This window comes from Gossypium hirsutum, chromosome D01 (assembly GCF_007990345.1).
Source record: "Gossypium hirsutum isolate 1008001.06 chromosome D01, Gossypium_hirsutum_v2.1, whole genome shotgun sequence".
Lineage (NCBI taxonomy): Eukaryota > Viridiplantae > Streptophyta > Magnoliopsida > Malvales > Malvaceae > Gossypium > Gossypium hirsutum.
In genome coordinates, this window is record NC_053437.1 from 58,488,354 (window position 1) to 58,509,780 (window position 21,427).

At 31.7% G+C, this 21,427-nt stretch overlaps 2 protein-coding genes across 2 annotated transcripts; one reads left to right on the forward strand and one right to left on the reverse strand.

Moving 5' to 3' along the window:
- Positions 1-3,221: 3,221 nt before the first annotated feature.
- Positions 3,222-8,386, reverse strand: LOC107921488 (uncharacterized). The gene is made up of 2 exons (XM_016851335.2): positions 8,286-8,386; positions 3,222-5,415 (listed from the first exon to the last, which is right to left on the reverse strand). Exon 2 carries the CDS (start codon positions 4,806-4,808, stop codon positions 3,348-3,350), a length of 1,461 nt encoding a protein of 486 aa, XP_016706824.2. The 5' UTR covers positions 4,809-5,415; positions 8,286-8,386; the 3' UTR covers positions 3,222-3,347.
- Positions 8,387-18,830: 10,444 nt separating this feature from the next.
- Positions 18,831-20,864, forward strand: LOC107921517 (uncharacterized). Its single transcript, XM_016851360.2, has one exon. It carries the CDS (start codon positions 18,831-18,833, stop codon positions 20,862-20,864), a length of 2,034 nt encoding a protein of 677 aa, XP_016706849.2.
- The last annotated feature ends 563 nt before the right edge of the window (positions 20,865-21,427 follow it).

Below are 21,427 nucleotides of genomic sequence, written 5' to 3' on the forward strand. Positions count from 1 at the left end.
TGGCAAAAGCATCAACAGTCTGACAAAGAACATATAAAAGTTAAGAATATAAAAGAGATTGATATTGTATAAACTACATCGGACATTTGAGAAAAGTGACATTGTGCAATTACGAAAGATTGACATTTTGAAAACTCAAGACTTACAGCTGTATAATATTCTCCTTCATTGTGCCCCTATATTCCTTCACGGCTCTTCAAAGAACCTGGAAACTATCTTCTTCTTCATCTTTATATACAAGTAAACATCGAAACATCGAAACAAGATAAATTAGAATTCACATATAAAGTAAACATCGACCGATTAAGAAGCGTCCCCATGCTCTTATAAGTCAAGAGAAAGGAAAGGAATATTCATCAGTTCTAACAAGTTCAAACGTACCATAGTAAATAGAGAAATGTCATTCACAACCATTAAGAAACCTTCAAGATTATCATGTTCCGCAATGTAAACCACCATTAAAAGGCCAGCACGATAAATTGCACTAACAATGCTTAGTAAATGTATATATGCTTAATACGAACTCAAGATCCTCTAAAACGAGGACATTGTCCATAGTTCCATACCTTTTGCATGTTGTATCCACTACTATCTGCATATTAAAAAAATAAAACTTGATTAGCAGTTAAATAAACGAAATATTGACTCAAAATTCAGTTAACAATGATATATGATTTTGTATGAATTTGAAAGATGTAGGTTTATTGAGAACTGCTCGAATCACATCCCTTTCCAATCGAAATTCCTTTCCTAGCATCTTGAAAAGAAAATCTTCCATATCCTTGTACATAAGGTCCTCATTCTGACTATTGCATTCGAGTTTTTCACCCCAAAATAAAGATATTGGCACCTCCTTTGAGTCCACTTTCATAGGTTTGGTTCCCGCATACGAACCATTAGCCAAAGGGACAGATTTCATATACCCCTTTCCTAGCATGCTCGAAACAGTGCCTTTTGAAACCGGTCTCGCCTTTTGCTTCGGAGATCTTAAATCGCCATTTGCTTGACAATAACTCTGAAAACTATTACAACAAGATGACTCCATAAGTTCATCCTTTTTCCTATTGCCACTACATTCATTAGTAGCGGCTGAAACTGGTTGATCCGCTGTAAAAACCTCACATGCTTGTGAATAATTTTATGAACTTTTAACATGATCCTAAAGTTTCATCATTTTTCACCTTGTTGTTAGATTGATCAGTGGAAACTAAAGAAGGGATCCCCTGCATTTCACATAGAATTAAACCAGCCAAATTCGAATTTCGGCTAGCCTCACAGTAAGCAGAAGCGATGTCATTAAGAGAAAAAATGGATTCGAAAGCATCGAGCAAATTGTTCAATGCCTTCTCCTCATCCTTTTGCAATCCATTCAAGCTAGATATTGGATGGCTTCTGCATTCCCTTGAACCAAACATAGTATAAATTGGTAATCCGATTGAGAGGGATACTAACTCAGTAAAATATTTAATTAATATTATATATATAAGTATAGATTTACAACTGATGAAGTTAATAGAGTGTAAAATAAAATAAAATGTATAAAAATATTAAAGTAATGCTTTAGTTGAGTGATAAATTAAAAGTTTTACTAATGCAATCAATGTGGGTTTGAATCTCACCATATGCATATTTTTATTGTTTTTGTTTTAAATGAAAAATACTAAAGTACACTAGAATAATATAACTTGTTTTAAGTATTAGAGGGTATTTCCATAATTTAACAATTGAGTTGGTAACCCTATTAAGGGTGACACCGACTCAGCAAAACATTTAAATAATAGTATAGATAGATATGTATAGATATATACAACTAGTGGTATTCAATCGATTAACTAACCCGAACTACCATTAATCAAATTAATCGACCCTTTTAAACCCTAAACCATTAACCAAACCAAAATTTTTTCAAAACAAAGTTAACCGAACCAAACTTTTTTGGATAATTCGGTCGGTTAGCCGGATTAATTGAAATTTATATTTTTTTTGTTAAAACAAGTATAAAACATATAAAAAAATTAATCGAATTAACTAACAGATTAATTTGTACTTCCAAAAAATTAACCAAACCGGCAGAATACTTATATATTATAATATGATTTATTAAGTTCAGTTAATTCAGTTAACCGACCAATTTCAAACCGAATTAACCGTTAACCGAACTTCCAAAAAATTATTAACCAACCCCCAACCGAACTAATTCGGTTAACCGACCGATTAACCGAATTAATTTGGTTTTACCCGAAATTTGCACACTCATATATACAACTAATGAAAGGGATAAAGTGTGCATAATAAAATTAAAATGTATAAGAATATTGAAATAAATTTTTAGCCGAGTAGTAAATTAAAAGTTTTTCTAATGTAATTGACTTGGGTTCAAATCTCATAATATGAATATATTTATTGTTTTTTTTAAGTTAAAATACTAAAATATCCTCAAATGATAGTATTTATTTTAATTACGAAGAGCATTATCATAATTTCCTAATCGAGTTGGTGACCCGGTTGAAGGTGGCACTAACTCATTCAAGGGCTTAAATGATACTAGAAATCCTGTTACACACGTATACATGTGGAAACTACAAATTTACATCACAAATGTCTATTTAAAAATAACATACAATAAATACTCTTAAATAATATTATTTATTTTAATGACAAAAGGACATTTCCGTAGCTTCCTATGGAGGGTGACACCAGCTCAATTAAGAGCTTAAATAATAAGATAGATATACAATTAATGAAAGTAATAAAATATAAATGTATAAAAATATTAAAATAAAATTTTAATTGAAAAGGTATGGATTGTTGAATAGTAATTGATAATTGTTTTCCCTAACTTCTCATTTTATTATTTTAATTTTTTAAATAAATTATATTATTAATCAATGAAAAATATAAATATGATGTTAAAACTATTAAATTAGTTCAATTTAAAACTTATTATTAATTAAATTTGCGATATTCCTCGTTATATTAGTATTTTCTTCATAAGCACTTATTGTAGCAACTTTTTTTGTCAAATTTCAGGGAACATTTTATCAAAACTTGCAGTACGCAAATTACCCTGTAATATTTTACTTATTTATTAATTGTTTACAAATAATTAAGGCTTTTATTTTATTACTATTTTACTTATCGATTATTATTTTTAAATAAAAACAAATTTATTTCTATAATTTTCAGTGTAAAATACAATAGCACGAAAATACAACTAGTATATGTATGGCTAATTTTGCAACCATGAAAGCAATAAAAGAATAAAATTCCAAGTATTATAATGAAATCTGTAAGATAAAAAATAAACGAAAGTATCGGATGATTATTCCGGCATCTTTTATCTGAGATCACGACGGTTCGATGTAGTGGCTTAAGCCAAAATGAGCTGAAAGAAGAGAGACGTAAGTCAGCAGCTCTCCACCTTGCCTCAACGCTAGTGCATGTTCCTTCCACGAACAGTATTTGGCTGCATGAATCAGCATTTTCATCCATATATCAGACACTATTTCCCATATGCCATCATAATCATACCTGAATTGGTCCAAAAGCGCTAGCAATTGTTGGGCAACATGTAGTCCCCCGACTAGTACATTAGGTTCCGTGTCCTCAACTTGTGTCAAAGAACTATTAGTGGCAAGTAGTCCATTGGTAAAGAGCTTGATTGCTGCAGTTGTGTCCGGTGTATCTTCCGCAGAAAAGGTTGAAGCCATTCTTTGTCTCTCTTTTCTGATCAGATCAGGTTTTCTTTTGTCAGGTACAAAACTTTCTTTTGTGGTATCGCCAAAGTCTTTGGGTAGCATTGTTGGATGCACTAGAACAAGGTATAGCATGTAATCAGACAAGATATTGCTTATTCGACACGATGATGAGCGAACAGGTTGTCCCATTTGAACAGCATTGTAGTAAATCAGCTTGGTAGCAATATGAAAAATAAAGATCACGCGCGTTAAACCTGTGGGCATTCCTTCCCTTGCACCCTTTCCAAGTTCCAGAAATGGCTGCAAAGAAGCATCCTGATCTATTATTCTGAGAACCTGAGCACTTAATGAAGGATTGAGGCGTTCCTTTTTCAAGCCAGTGTAGATGAATTCCTCGAGATAATGCTCCAGTTCCACCCAACTGATAATACGGTACTTGTTTCGAAGTTCGTTGTTGTCAATAAGATTTATGAGCCCAGAGAAAATCCCAATCCCGCGCTTTGAGCAAAAATCCTTGAGCCAATCGTACTGTGCTATTTTTGGTGTTCCAGCCATAGACTTAATTGAACGCAACCTGGACGCAGCCAGCCAATGGTACAACTTATACAGCTTGCCACCAGCAATGCCAAATTCAGTCATGGTCCAATAAGACAAAAGGTCCAGAAGAGCTCCCAAAACATCCAGTAAAATAGCCCCTACCAACAGCAAGTAGGTCACGGCGATGTCAACTCCTGTTATGTCTCTTTTGCTCACACCAATATGATCCTGTGTTGAGAGAACTATCAGTACGGACAGAGCAGACAAAATGTAGAAACCGCGAAGAAATGCATTCAGTTTACGATGACGGTGCTGTATAGGATTCTTGGTGAAGAACAAATCATGAAAGAATTGCAGTTCAATTTTTACCAATCGGAAGGCTTCTTCCGCGGATTTGTCCTTCAAGTAAACATTGCCGTCGAGAGACTTCCTGGAAACTTTAAACGGGAGGTCCAAAAACAAGGGCCTAAAAAATTCAAACGACGTGCGTGCCGCTCGGAGAAATTTGACGTTTGGGTCCTCTACAAACTGTTTTACCGTCCCAGCCGACTCGTACAACCCCGTTCTAATCATTTGTTTTCTGCTTCAGAATATAAGGCACTCCGGAGCTGTTCACTGCATGCGGATCTCAGCGCCACTATCCTTTCCGCATACTTGAGAATTCCGCCGACTAATAGCGGAACAACCATGACATCAGGGTAGTGGAGGCTTCCATAAACCGGGACACCAACTGTTCGAAACTTGAAGTAGATGTACACTGCCTCTGCACCATTGGAGACTAGTCCAAGAAAATGTCTCAACCACAGCTCATTGTCTACTAAAGAATAAGCCGTGATGTTAGCTGGGCTGCCAAGATGCCACAGAAGGAATGGAACCCCAAGCACCACAACTGCACTTTGCTTTTCCAAGGTGCCCCTAAGAATGGTGGTCATAGCCACTGTTGCAACCCAATCAGCTCCCAAGTATATTGACCACACGGTCGCTGCTACGTAAGGTAAAAGTCATCCTTTGTACTTTTGTCGAACGTGTGCTGATATCATGAGAAGCAACTGCAGAGTAAGACTCAACAGAACCAAACACTGAACTTCCCATTCGCTCCATGCTTCTTTCAGCTCTTGGGAGGCTGGAAGTTTCTCCAGCGCCCAATTTTTAATCTCCACGTAAACAAGCGACAGAGCAACTGACAAGATTTTCAAACATGTGTAGAATTAGAAAAACTCCATTTAATCTTAATACATAAATTTATAAAAATAAATATTTTAATATTATTAAAAAATTATTCATCTACAAAATATCAATATTTTAATATAATATTTGAAAATGTCTTTTTTTTATATTAGAATTTTTATATAAATTAATATATTCTAATTATATTTAACAATTTGAATAACTAAAATTTGATTATAAAAATAAGTATATTATCTAAAAATTAAATGCGTAAAATCACACGAATTTCGAAAAAAAATTTGAATTGAATAATATAACTTTTTGTTGTATATTATATTATTCAACTAGTTTTCTTTCCCGCACAAGTTAATTGTGTATATAATTTTTTTTAAAATATAAATATAATTCTGCAATGCTATAATTACAGCTCCTATTTAAACAAAATGCAAATAATGATATGTTAGGGAAAATATAAAAAAAAGTAAGTAATTAGTAAATATATATTTTTTCAAGTTTGTAACATTATCATAATTTTTAAAATATATTAATGTTAAAAAAATTTAAATTTCATGTAAAATTTTACATATATTTTTGTTGATTGTTTTAGGGTTTTTAATTTTTTAAATAGTTTTAAATATTTTATAAAGTATATAAATTTTTAAAACATGTTTTTAGATAATATTAAATTTCATATATATCTTATTTTTCAATAATGTTTTTAAATAGTATTTGATTTTGTTTTTAAAATTTTTAATAGTATCTAAAAGAATTAAAATACGTATAAATACTTTAAAAAATTAAATGACGAATTAAATAATATATAATTTTTAAAAAAAGTTTTTAGTAGTATTTTTTTATTTTTTTAAAAATTTTGTATAAATTTTAAAACTTTTTTAATAAAAATTTTTAAACATTGACATATTTTATTTTTTAAAATTATGAAATTTTATAAAATCTAATATTTCGTTCTGATATTTTTTAAACACTATTTATTTTTAATTGACTAATTAAATATTATTTATTTAATTTTTTATTAGTATTTAAAATTTTGTATAATTTAATGATATATATATATATATATATAAATAGTTTTAAATTTTAGGGAGTTTTTTAAAAGGATAAATTATTTTGAATTATTTTTATTTAAAATATGAATGATATATCTATAATTAGTTTTCTTTCTCGTGTGCACATGTTGTTGTATGTATTAATTAAAATATAGTTTATTTATTATAAATATATAATTACCCTTCATTAATTTAAATATATTTTAGATAAGTAATTGAAATCAATAATTACAGTAAGAAATCATTATTTAAATTAAATAATAAGAAAAACAGTATGTTTTATTATAACTTTTAAATTAAATTAAATAATTAGAAGTAATTAAAAAAATAGATAGACATATATTAATGGTATATGTTTAAATATATTTATCTATTGATTTTTAAATTTAATTTAGATAAATAAATTTATCTACTTATCTTAAATTAAAATTAAATATTTATTTTTATATTATGTTTTATTTTTAAATTTTGAACTATAAATAATATATATTTTACATTAAATTTTATATGAAATTTACAATAATATTAAAAACTCTTCATTTTGTTTAAAAAAATTTAAATCAATATTCCAATAAAACTAATAGGAATTCTTCATTATTAGCATTTTTAGTTCGATTTGAATTTTTTTCAAGAAGAAAACATTGAAAGTCATTCTCCTATTGCAAAAGGATATGAATGATGTGGAATAACAGTTTCATATAATCTCTTCTCCTATTATTGATACAATAAGCGATCCAACCTTTTTGTTTCTCCGAATATTTTATGGTGCTGAAAAAATTGAATTTGAATAGTATTTAATAGAAATACATTAAAATAGATAGTTAAGATTAAATTCCTACATATTATAATATTTCTTTATATGGTGTCCAAATATAATTTTATAAACAAAACTACACCGAACCGTCCGCTATATAACTAAAACGGTATATTTTCCATTTCAGACCTTGGATTAATTACTATATAAGTCCTTAAACTTTTAGCCCAATTCTAAATCTATAGTTGCGGACTTTTACAGTTTAGTTCCTATATCATAATTAACTATCAATTCAATAAAATTAAAGAACCAAACTTTAATATATTTTTATACTAACCTCATAGATATTAATTAATAATATTTACATACTCGAATGTCGAAAATGAGATTCTGAAATCACTAAAAAACGGATTGTGTACTTAAATTATATTTTTTTTGTTAACATGGCACTGAACCATCGGCAATCAACGTTGATGTGGATCGCCACGTCTGCATTTGTTGGCTGACATGGCATTTGTTAATGGCCACGTCAATATTATTGTTAGTTTTAAATGGTTAACGTTGGTCAAAGGACTCCGTTAGTTAAAATTGTCGATTCAATGGCTCAATTGGGTGCAAAAGGTTGGAGGAAGTTATTTGATTTTTTTTTTTTGAAAAAAATTCAAGATCTTATTGTACCAATAAATATTTATTTTTATGTTATGTTTTATTTTTAAATTTTGAACTATAAATAGTATATATATTTTACATTAAATTTTATATGAAATTTATAATAATATTAAAAACTTTTCATTTTGTTTTAAAAAAATTAAATCAATATTCCAATAAAACTAATAGGTGTAATTCTTCATTAAAGTAAAATTATAAAAATTCATTGTATTTTACCCATTTAACTTTCCAATAAATTTTCATTAATATTTATAATATCACATTAAAATGAGCTAAGGTAATCATGTGTTATAAATTATATTACAAAAATAATATACTCAATTAATACTCGATTAATTCATGACATCAATTCAATTACACTGTAAAAATAAAAATAAAAAAGAAAAGAAATACCCGTATATAGTGTCATTGTTACAAGAAATGGCCACCAACGTATATGCTCAACTCCAAACCAAGTTCAGCTTTCACAGCCTTAAACAATTGAATTATCAAAATATTGAAGTTGGGAACATGTTTTTTTATACACATGGAATCAAACTAATCTCTAAATATAAGTAAAGAATTATATTTAAATGCTTTTATATCAAAATTCGACACTTTTTCCTAATTTCGCATCTAAATTTTTTTTATACACATGGAATCAAACCAATCTTTAAATACAAGTAAAGAATTATATTTAAATGCTTTTATACCTGAATTCGATATTTTTTTCTTAATTTCGTATCTAAATTTTTTTGGGTCTAATTTAGTACCTAAGCTTGACATTTTTTCTTAGGTTGGTACTTAATTTTTTCTGGGGTCCGATTTGATATTTGAACTTAACTATTTTTTCTAATTTGGTACCTAATCTTTTTTTTCGATTTGGTATTTGAACTTGTCAAACATTTTACAAATTACTCTAGTATACTACCAATGTTTTTTTTTTTTATGAGATAGCAAGATAATCCATGTATGGCTGACATGCGACAGGTCATATGATATTTTATTATATTTTATCTGTTCAATTACCAAATTAAGAAAAAAAAAATGTCATGTTCAATTATCAAATGTTATATTAACTAATAATAACACATTGAATATGTATGATATTAAAATAAAAAAAAATTCTGAGTAAAATGAAACTTAAATGTTTAAAAACATAATATTAAGAATTCTAAATACACTATAATAGTTTATCATAGTGTTGTCATCAATCTTAAGTTAGTATTAGAGATGAAGGTAATAAAGTATGTATAATAACTTTAATTAAGTTATAAATTTAAGATTTTACACGTTAATATATTTTCAATTTTTTGTTCTTTTAAATAAAAGGACTAAAGGGCCTTAAATAATAATAATAATAATAATAATAATAATAATAATAATATAGATAAAAAAGGGTGACATGTTGCAATGAGTGACATGCCGAATAAAATAATCTCTAAAAACAAGTAAAGAATTATATTTAATTAAGATTCTATATGCATTTGTACCAAAAAGAAGAAAAGCTCTATCATTGAAAAAGGGTTGCAACTTACAAAGAATAACACATGCAATCAAATTAATCTCTAACAACAACTTAAAAGAATTATTATTGAAAAAAAAATTGAAAAAAATTGTGATTCTACGTCATTTTTATTCTTTTCTAATAGAAGAATGACAAATCAGATTTTTTTCTCTCTTTATTTTTAGCATTTTTAGTTGGATTTGAATTTTTTTCAGGAGAAAAAAGTTAAAAATCAGGAAGAAAATCCGATTTGTCATTCTCCAATTGCAAAGAGATATGAATGACGTGAAATAACAATTTCATATAATCTCTTCTCCTATTATTGATACAATAAGCGATCGAACCTTTTTGTTTTCCGAATTTTTATATGGTGTTTTAAAATTTGAATTTGAATAGTATTTAATAAAAAATATTATTGATAGTATTTAATAAAAATAAATTAAAATAGATAGTTGAAGATTAAATTCGTACATATTATAATATTTCTTTATATGGTGCTTAGAGGTGATCATGGGCTGGGCCGGGTCGGGTCCAGATAAAATTTTAGGCCCGTTTTTTAGGCCCGGGCCTGGCCCGACCTAAAATAAGGGCCTAAAAAATTTTCCAAGCCCGGCCTGAAAGAAAATTGCTAAGCCCGAGCCCAACCCGGCCCGACCCATATTTGATTAAAAATAAAAAATATATATTTCAATTATAATTCGGATTAAAAGTCCAAAAAATATATATTTAATAAAAAGTATATTTTATTAAAAATAAAAATAAATATTTAATATATAATTCGGGCCGGGCCGAGCTGGGCCCAGGACAAAAAAGTCTTACCCAAGGCCTGGTCCGTTTCCTAAACGGGCCCTCTTTTTTGCCCAAACCCATATTTCGGGCGGACCGTCGGGTCAGGCTGGGTAGCCCAACCCATGATCACCTCTAATGGTGTCCAAATATAATTTTATAAACAAAACTACACCAAACCATCCGCTATACAACTAAAACGATATATTTTCCATTTCAGACCTTGGATTAATTACTATATAAGTCCTTAAACTTTTGGCCCAATTCTAAATCTATAGTTGTGAACTTTTACACTTTAGTTCCTATATCATAATTAACTATCAATTCAATAAAATTAAAGAACCAAACTTTAATATATTTTTATACTAGCGTCATAGATATTAATTAATAATATTTACATACTCGAACATCGAAAATGAGATTATGAAATCACTGAAAAATGAATTGTGTACTTAATTTTATTTTATTTTTTGTTGACATGGCACTGAACCATCGGCAATCAACGTTGATGTGGATCGTTACTGTTGACACCATTTTTTGATGAAAACGGGGTCAACTTGGGTTCTGAAAAAAATAAAAATGAAAGTGGGAGTCGCCACCAATCTTTTTTGATAAGGTGTGATCGGGTCACCTCGGAAAAATGGTTGTTTTTAATAAACAATTTAATTTTATTAAAACAACGAGTTTGATCCACGAAATTCAAAAAAACGGGTTCGGGAGTCGGTTACATAAAGGAAGGATTAGCACCCTCGTGATGCCCAAAATTGGTACCTAGTTGATTAGTTAATGTCTTGATGTCGAAAATTGAGAACTTGGAAGAATTAAAAATACGATCCTTATAAAAAAACTCGAATGGCATGGATTAAAATTCAAGAGGATATTTGGCTATTTGGTTAAACGAGAAATCGAAACCCAGCACATTAGGGCACGTTCCTCGAATTTCTAAACGCAAAACATTGCCTTATTTTGAAATTTTTGAAAGGATATTTGGCTATTTGGTTGAATGAGAAAAATCGAAACCCAGCACATTAGGGCACGTTTTCTCAAATCTCCAAACGCAAAATATTACCTTACTTTAAAAATTTAAAAGGATATTTAACTATTTGGTTGAACGAGAAAAATCGAAACCCAGCAGATTAGAGCACGTTTTCTCGAATTCCCAAACGCAAAATATTGCCTTACTTTAAAAATTTTTCCTTTTTGAAGTATGGTGTTAATATGCATAATGGAATAATAAATATGATAATATGAATGAAAATAATATGAGCAAAAAACGAAAAATAAAAATAAAAAAAGGACGAATCAATCATTTATATACAATAACAAATAAATAAATAAATAAACTAAAACATAAAAAATGGACATATAAATAAATAAATAAATAAATGAACATAAAGTAAAATAATAATAACAATAAAGGAAAATAGATAAAAATCATAAAATATGAAAATATGTTTGTACATATAAGGGAAATATATATGTATGTATATACATAAAATTATAAAAATATATAAAAACATGTACATATAAAAGTATGTATATATATGTATACTTTATATATTTAAGTAAAAAAGAACTATGTACGTATAAATGTATTATGTAAATGTATTTACGTGTATATATATATATATACTTTGAAATTAAAAAACATATGTACATATTTTAAAATTATTATATAAAATATATATACATATAAGTAAGTATATACATATATACGTATGTAACTATCATAAAATATAAAAAGTATATATATAGGTGTATATATATATCCTAAAATATGAAAATACATATATATAAAATACATATTTTAAAAATATGAAGAATATGTAAGTATATATATATTTATGAAAATAAAATAATTATATAGACACGTATAAAAAAATTATGAAATATAAGAAAAATATATAGGTACGTATATATACATATGTAGATAGATTATAAAAATATGTACATTATATAAAAAAAACACGTATGTATATGCAGCAAAAATTTCAAATTTAAAAAATATAAATGAGCAAATAACAATAACAACAATGAATAATAGCAGCAATAATATGGAGTTTGTTAAGAAAATAAACAAAATAACAAAAGGGATAAATTTAAAAAATTAAAACGAAATTCGGGGTTAAATCACAAATAAATAAAAGGGGAGGGACTATTCTGAACACATGCAAGACATGGAGGGAATAAAAGGGAAATTTGTCCTTCTCCTTTAAAACGACGTAGTTTCAGAAGGGACTAAATTGAAAACGCAATAAACTAACGGGGTAAATTTAAAAATAAAAAAACCTAATTGCGAAAACATTAAAAAGCGGAAAGGCTAAAAGTGCACTTAGCCCTTCCATTGAAAACACGCGGATCCCCCTGGAGTGGGTCGGGTCACACGCGGGTCAGCCTTAAAACGGTGCCGTTTTGGTGCCTGAGAAGGCTGCCCAAAACGACGTCGTTTTGGAAGCCTATTTAAGTCAGTTTTTTTTTTAAATTTTCATTCTACTTTTCAAAAAAAAACTTCAAAAAACACTCTCCCCTCTCTCTCTTCTTCGGCCGAGGGCCAGGGCATGGGCCACCGTGCCGGTCGCCGGCACGGCGGCGGGTAGACTAAAAGTTTCCCCTTTTTCCGCCGAATCGTCCCTCAACCACCCCGAGCACTCCGGCGTCGTCAAAAAGGTAAAAAAAACTCCTTTTTTTTCTTTTTGTTTCGAAATGAGAAAAGAAAATAAAGTAAAAAAAAGCGAAAAAAGAAAAAAGCAACCACCTTTCTCTGTTTTTATTTCTTTTTTTTCAAATCTTGTCAAAAATTACAAAAAGAAAGCCCCCCTTTTTACAAAACATAAAGATCGGTCCCCCCTTTTTTTACATTGCATTTCGGCTTTTATAGCCCTTGTTCTTGCTATTGGTGTCGATCTTGACTTGTTTGTAGGTGCAAGTTGCGATGATTGAAGCAGATGGCTGAGGTGACGTGCGGTGCGGCGGTGGTAGCACTGGCTGAAGAGACGTGCGGCGCATTGGCTAGGGTTTCAGAAAAGCTGAAACCTTAGTTTGACCAATTGTGTTGGGTAGTGGGCCTGGTTGAGCTTGGGGTGGATATTGGGCTTGTAATGGGTTAGGTCTAGGTTAATTAATTTTTTTGGTGGGTTTGGGTATTTGCTTTTGTAATTGGGCCCTGGGTCAAAAATTGGGCCCTACAGCTGCCCCTCTTTGCTCATTGTCGTGTAATGAGAATAGAGCAAAGACATCAAAAGGGACCAATTTTTGCCCGGCGTCGCTGAATCTTGACTTCTTCTAGCTCTTCTCTTCCTCAAGTAGTTTAATTCCAGTCCACTGTGTTTTGTTGCTTCGATCCATTCCACTGTAACTTTAGGGGGACGAGATTCGTTTTTTTTTTCGATCTGCTTCGCTGCCAATACAGGAAGGCAAGATCTGCTATCCTTAGTTTGCTTTGCTGCAAACTATGGTGTCTTTTGATCTGCTTCATTGCCAGTACAGGAAGGCAAGGCTGGTGTCCTCGATCTGCTTCTCTACCAGTACAGGAAGGCAAGATCTACTATCTTCAGTCTGCTCCGCCGTCAGTACAGGAAGGCAAGGCTGGTGTCTTCGATCTGCTTCGCTGTCAGTACAGGAAGGCAAGATCTACTATCTTCAGTCTGCTCTGCTGTCAGTACAGTGAGGCAAGACTAGTGTCTTCGATCTGCTTCGCTGCCAGTACAGGAAGGTATGACTGGTTTCTTCGATCTGCTTCGCCGTCAGTACAGGAAGGAATGATCTGCTATCTTTAGTCTGCTTCGCTGTCAGTACAGGAAGGCAAGACTGGTTTCTTCGATTTGCTTCACCGTCAGTACAGGAAGGCATGATTTGCTATCTTTAGTCTGCTCCGCTGTCAGTACAGGAAGGCAAGATCTACTATCTTCATTGATCTGTTCTCTAGGGAACATGACCTGTATAATCTATTTCATGGACCTAATTGTGCCTAGTGATTAGGATGACATGATCAAAATGAATCAAATGCCCCTAACTAGACGCGTATGAATGACATTTGAATGAATGCAGAATGTCATGAAAATGATTCCTTAATGTTTGAGTTGTTATTGCTTGTTCTTCATCAAGGCTTCATTACTAATACTTCAGGATGCTGTCTTGCTCGGTAGGTAACACTCATCTCTTACTTAACCAGATTGCCCCCATTGTAATCTTCAAGGTTCAATCCATTGTAATTTTGAGACATAAATTTTGAACCATCTTTCTCCCACTAAGTATAAGATCTGGCTCTTTCCCAAATCTTTCCCCCTGTAATTTAGGGATACAGGATCTGAATCTCTTTGGCCTTACCGTTCTCAAGGTGTTGTACCAAATGATTATGCACAATTGCAGAACTTCCTCTTCTTATCACTCAGTGATCATTGCTTGTTTGTTCATTGAAGTTTTGTCACCAACACGACATCTTGTTATTTTGTCCAACCAATGTTTTGACGACAAAATTCAAAAGGATTGTCTTAATTTAGGCTCTTCCTTCTTAGATATTTCACCCTTTAAACTTGGTGTTTTCTAAACAATAGTCCTGCTTCAGGTTCCTATATTATTTAGAAGCTTCTAGAGTAAATATGCAAAACTTCCATTGTGAAAGTATTATTAGTCCATTGATCATTATTCCAATGCAACATGTTCGCAAAAAGATCATAACAATGGATAAAAATGAAGCTTGATTTGGGAGCATAGCTCGAAATGAATAAATTAGGAACACGTATCTTGAAAAAGAAAGAACTATTCCAAGAACAACAAATTCAATATAAATAGTATGAAGGTTAGGTTCCCCAGATATCGTAGCTTGAACTTCTCTGTTCAGACTTTCTGAAGATCTTTCAGAGTTTGACATGTGTTTAAGAGATCTACAGGGCTTTGTCGATGCCCCAAGATATTGCCTACCCTTTCTTGTTGATTCAGGTATAGCAAGATCACCACCTGCCCCAATTTGATCAAAATTTGAGCTGCTTTGATCGCCTCATGTTCCATTCTAATCAAAATTTGAGCAGCCCTTTTCGGGTTTTCAACTCAAATTCCCTTTGGTCTCAAGGCGCCCTTTATGGATTTTCACCTTGGCCTCTCCTTTTCTCCTTTTCTTCTTTTTTCTTTTTCCTTCTCTTTTTTTTTTGAAATATTTTTATTGACTCTGAACTCATAGGATTAGGCATGTCCTCGTTATCCCTTCCAATCAAGATTGACTCTTTTCCAGATAAGGCCTTCCACATACGGTCCTTTCCAGCATGGCATGAAGTTCTTTTGTATGGGAAGGATCTTCTTCAATACCAGGTCCCTCTCGTGGAATTCTTTAGGGTGAACTTTCTCTGGTGAGCCTGCACCATTTGCATTTGACCACGATGAATAACTTTAAACTTTTCTCTTCAATCGGGATTGGATCCAAAACTCAGAGAGAAGGAATCTTGACCTCAATGAGCAAAACTACGATAAGCCAAGGCGTTGCCCTGGCAGAGTTGGTTTTTTTTTCAATACACTATTCACTTTGGGGCAACATGATGCTAATCTTGAACAGACTGCCAACTTTTGATATCATACTCTTGTTCAAATTTAGTGCATTGTTAGATATGATCCTTTTTGGCATTTCATACTGACATATGATTTTTCGAGAATTTTCTAACTGTCAACTTTGTGATGTTGGCATATGAAACGGCTTCTACCTGCGAAGATAAATCAATAATCGCTAGAATCTTCTGTCGAGATCGACCCAATAACCTTCATGCCCCGTATAGGGAAGGATTATAGATTCCGTTGATTCTTTATAGGGTAGGATCTATTTTTCATCTTGTTCTACCATCCTCAATAAGTTCGGAGATAGGCTACAATCCATGTCATCTTCAAAGTCGTGAGATCCCTCTAAACACATGTCTCGCTCAAAAGGAGATTTTGAGTCTGTAGCAGTGTCATTCATATCGTTGATATTCAAGGACCTATTGTAGGTGCCAAAAAATATACAAAGAATGTATGAATTTAAGAATAATTATCTGTACAGTATGATTATGAATGAATGATTGGTTTGGATGAAAATCCAAAAGTATGAAAGAATCAAAAATAATTATTCGTAAAGAATGAAATAATATTGGCTCAAAAATGATTGTAAAGATGCATTTCATAGTGACGTTCAGACATGAGCCTATTTCACAAAAGAGTTCTTGTTGCCTCTGGGCTGAAAGCAAGAAGTGTATTCTGAATATTACTCTAAGTAGGCTCTAAATACTACAGGGTCTCTTCTGCTGTCCCATTATTTAGAACACTTCCAGATTTATGAGGGTGAATATCTAATAAGATCTTTTCTTCAGTTGTTTCTTCGTATATGGCACTGATGTGACCGTTTCCCAACATTTCTTCATTCATCGCATTCCCCCCATTATCCATATGATTGAGTAGCGGGTTTTCTGCACTGACTGAATCCTCAAATTTGACAATGCCCATATTGATAATCCTTTCAACCAGCTTTTTAAAAGTAGTGCAGTTTTCTATAGAATGCCCCGTAATTCCCGCATGATAGTCACATTGAGCATTGTGTCATACCATTTGGGGTATGGAGGTTGTAAAGGCTTCAAGTAAAAATGGCAGTTTTCTATCTCCTTTAAAATTAGAAATTTAAATTTTGACCCTTCAAAACTTATAAAGTTTTAAATTAATAAATGATAAAATTACACTTTGTTCTTTCAAAAAAAATAAAATTTTGATTTAATCTTTTAAAAAATTATAAATATAGAAGTTCTTAAAAAGCTTAAAGGTATAAAAAACCCTCAAACTTTTTCAAAAAAACCAATTAAGTCACTGTTTTTGTTTCATTCAATTGGATATTTGAACTTTCAAAATGTATCAAAAAGGCCCTCAAACTTTTTCCCAAAAAAAACAATTAAGCCCCCCCCTTTTTTTTGCACTCAATTACCAAAATGCATAAAAAAGTCCTTTAACCGCAAACTTTAACAGTTGACCGTTAAAGTTAATTGTCCCTAATTTTTTAGTTAAAGCCACCCTGTGTCACAACCATGTTGTGACATGTGGCAAAAAATTATAAAAAATAAAAATGAATAAGATTTATAAAAATTATTAAACATTAATAAAAAAATATTAAAAATTAGGAAAAATATAAAAATTATAAAAAATTTATAAAATGCATCAAAAAAAGCCCTTTAACCATTAATTTTAACTGTTGACAATTAAAGTTAATACCCCTAGTTTTTTCCAGTTAAAGCCATCATGTGTCACAACACAGTATGGCATGTGGTGAAAAATGATCAAAAATAAAAATTATAGAAAAATTATAAAATGCTTCTCTTGGTACAATAATTTTTATAATTTTTTATGAATTTTATACTTCTTTACATTTATTATAATTTTCCTACGACTTTATAAAAATTTACAATTTTTATATTTTTTTTCTAATTTTAATAAATTTTTAATATTTTAAATTTACATTTTTTATAACTTTTATTGATTTTTATTTTTTATCATTTTTTGGTCACATGTCATGTTGTAGTTATGGCATGTGGTAACTTTAACTAAAAAAAATTAGGAGCGGTCAGCTTTAACCGTTGACTGTTAAAGTTAACGGTCAAAAAGCCTTTTTGATGTATTTTAGTAATTGAGTGCAAAAAAGACATGAGCTTAATTGTTTCTTTTTAAAGATTGAGGGCTTTTTTTTTATGCATTTTGGTAGTTCAATTACCCAATTGAGTGTAAAGAAAAAAGAGTAGGGGCTTAATTGATTTTTTTTGAAAAAATTTAAGGGCATTTTTTATGCATTTTAGCTGTTCAAATACCTAATTTAGTGCAAAAAAAAACATGAGTTTAAAATTTTTTTAAAAAATTGAGAATATTTTTTTGCATTTTAAAAGTTCAAATACTCAAAATAAAAAAAAAACTTAATAAAAAAGCATTAAAACATTTTACACCTTTAAACATTATTAAAATAAGCAACATTTATAAAATTATACAACTTAATTTCAAAGTTAGCGGTGTTTGGATTTGTTTGCTATGATTCACTTTTGTTTCTAATGCTTGCCTTAATGGTTCTTTAATTGTCCATTATTGTGTGCATTTGCGATACGATAAGGGTACCGCACGAGTGCGCGCGATTTCTTGAGTCTCCGTCTTCTTTTTCCCCGACAATCACATTGATAATGCTCGTTCCCATGACGACAAGTAAACGTATTAGTATTTTGTTGATAAACACAAAAGAAAAAAAGCTGTCTAATCGGAATGAACGGCTGATCCAAAAAACAAATAAACAAAATTAAAAGTTGCTTTCGAGTCCTGCAACTTCTTCTAATTAAACATTTAGCTATACTGCGCAACCTAACAATCGCGCGATCGAACATCAGACTTTCCAGAAGGCATATACCAAGACGGTAATGTGACAAAATCATATGGAGACATGTCAAGTGGGCCCTTTTTCACTTCACCAGAACAAAAGAAGTGGGTATTTGTTGTTTCTTTAATTTTCTCGAACGCCGTTGTGCGATCGTCTCCGACAAGCTATGGCATTGACTGGTGGCGAAAATATCAAGCAACATTATTGCTTGATTTTGACCTTAGGCGCTTAAATTTAAACGAAACGGTAACAAAGAGAACCGGCATGTCGAACAAAAAAAAAGAGCTTGTCAGCAATGTGAACTGAAACAATGTTGAGTTGGGAGGCAAAAACACAGATTCAGCAACTCCGGGATTTGATATCGTTAGGGGATGATGTTTGCACAGCCGCTACCAAGACTAAGTCGTTCAAGAAGGAAGTCTCCAATTTGGTACCGTTAGTTTATCGACTATCGCAAATGCTGAAAACCCTGCTTTGTTTCGTTACTTCACCTCATACTTCCCTTTACTTGCGCCCACTTCATTGCATAGTCAAAGAGGTTAAGGTTGGCTTTGAGCACGCCCTCTCCATTGTCCACAAATGCAAGCGCGGAAACCTGTTGTGGAAACTCTTCACTACCTGCAGCTATGCAACCCAATTTGTGGAGCTCTTCAACTGTTTAAATGCTTCTACCAGCGATATGAAATGGCTGCTTTCCATCTACATGCCCCAAAGTTGCTCGACGTCGACGTACGAGAAACCAGTTAAGGTTAAGGTGTGGTCTTGCATCGCCGCCGTCAAAATGGGGCGTGCATTGGAAGATCGCGTCCGGGCGGTGAAACAACTGGCATCACTTGCTGAGCAAAACGATGAGTATAAGAACATTATTTATGAAGAAGACGGGGTACCGTCTTTACAAAAGCTTTTAAAAGAGAAGATATCTTTGGATGCTCAAATCATGACTGTCAAAACACTTTGCCTTTTAGCTAACGAGGAGGAAAAGAAAAGGGTTATTATGAAGGAAATGGTTTCTACAATCTTAAGTCGTTTATCAAGAACATCAGCGATTTCTGATCAAATTCAAGCAGCCAATTTGGTTACCGGCATTGCAGAGCATAACCCAGAATTGAAGGAATACGCTTTAATCAGAGAGAATGTGATATGGCAGCTGATTACATTGTTGTCACCTGCAGATGATACTAAACGGAATCCGAAATTGAAACTTAGTTGTTCCAGGGCTTTATGGATGCTTGTTCAAGGGAGCATTTCAAATTGTAAGACATTAACGGAGACAAAAGGAATGCTATGCTTGGCTAAGTTGTTGAAAACGGAAAAAGATGAATTACAATACAATTGCTTAATGATTATAAGAGAAATTACAGCCATTGCTGAATCAAATAATGAATTTAGACATTCCACCTTTAAGAGTTCTTCTCCGGCTGCAAAGGCAGTTGTCGATGAGCTATTGAGAGTAATCAAAGAATTCGACAACATGAAACTGAGAATTCCGGCAATCAAGTCAGTCGGTTCATTGGCAAGGTCTTTTTCAGCGAAAGAGTGCCAAGTAATTAGTCCACTGGTGGCCCGACTAGGCGATGCGGACCGGGAAGTTGCAATGGAAGCTTCTATTGCTTTGCAAAAGTTTATCTGCCCAAATAATTACCTCTCTTGCGAGCATTCGAAGTCGATAATCGAATCGAACGGCGTACCATTGTTAATCAAGCTATTACTTGACGATGGTGATGAAAAGTTACAGTGCCATAGATTAACTCTCATCTGCTATCTTGCAAACCACGACAGCAATAGCAATGTATTGATAAAAGGAGGAGCACTGACAGCTCTTCAAACAACAGCTCCGACAGTCATGGCCCAACACCCTGAGTTAAAACAATTGGTGTCCCAGGCCATATGCAAACTACAATCCAACAAAGCAGACAAGCACCAAGAATTAGAAAACTCGCGAGGCATTAAACGGTTTATTACAGAACAGGGTAAAGCAGTTGTCGATTTGGTACGAGGTTTGAAGTTAAAGTTAGAGACCAAATGTGTTGGAGGGAGAGTAAATATCCAACTCCAGGGTTATTGGAAATCATACAAAAAGAAAATTTCAGGTGCAATACGTTCATTGAGGATGAGGAGAAGGTGGAGGGTTGTGAAAGCTAAAAGCGTGGACCTGGCATTAACTCTAAGATCAGTGATTGAGTATTCAGGGAAAAGGGTAATAATGAAGGAGACGGCATCAAAGCTTAGGGTGGTGAAGAGAATTGTTAAATCAATGGAGAAAAAAGAGATTAGACGAAAATTTGGTTTCATCATACATAAGATTTTTATATCTGTAATGTCTATATGTTACTCAGTAACATAATCAACCCACTTTTTTTTCGATCTTTTTTCTTCTCTATTTTTTCAATCGATATATGAGGTGAGATTTGAATGCGCGATTAAGTACAATATAGTGTGTTTAATTTATTTTTTGTTCCATGTTATAGTATCGCCACAATATCTAATTTTATTATCACCACTATTTTTATACTATCCGTAACTAAATCCCATCCAAATTAAAGCCGAAAAGAAAAATGAAAAATATCAAAGGAATAAATAAGGAAGAGTATGGGCGTGGCCGCCCACCTGCCTCTAATCTTATCTAATACATTGCCACTTGACTTTTACCTTCGATATTGAAATTAATTTAATGATCTATTTTATTCATTTTTTAATTTTATAATTAAATTAAATTAAATATATTTATATAATCTTATAAAATTACGAAATATAGTTTTAAAATTAGAAAAAAAAAGGATATATTAGAGAAGACTTAAATTTACTCAATTTAATTCGAAATTTTTATGAAAAATTAGTTTATACCGAAATTTACTTTATTTTAACTTTAGATGGTTGAGTGGGTTAGAATTTATCGAATTTTTTTTT

Bases quoted from the DNA above. Each gene is read 5' to 3' on its own strand.
- LOC107921488 (XM_016851335.2), bottom strand. From the start codon at position 4,808: ATGATTAGAACGGGGTTGTACGAGTCGGCTGGGACGGTAAAACAGTTT.
- LOC107921517 (XM_016851360.2), top strand. From the start codon at position 18,831: ATGTTGAGTTGGGAGGCAAAAACACAGATTCAGCAACTCCGGGATTTG.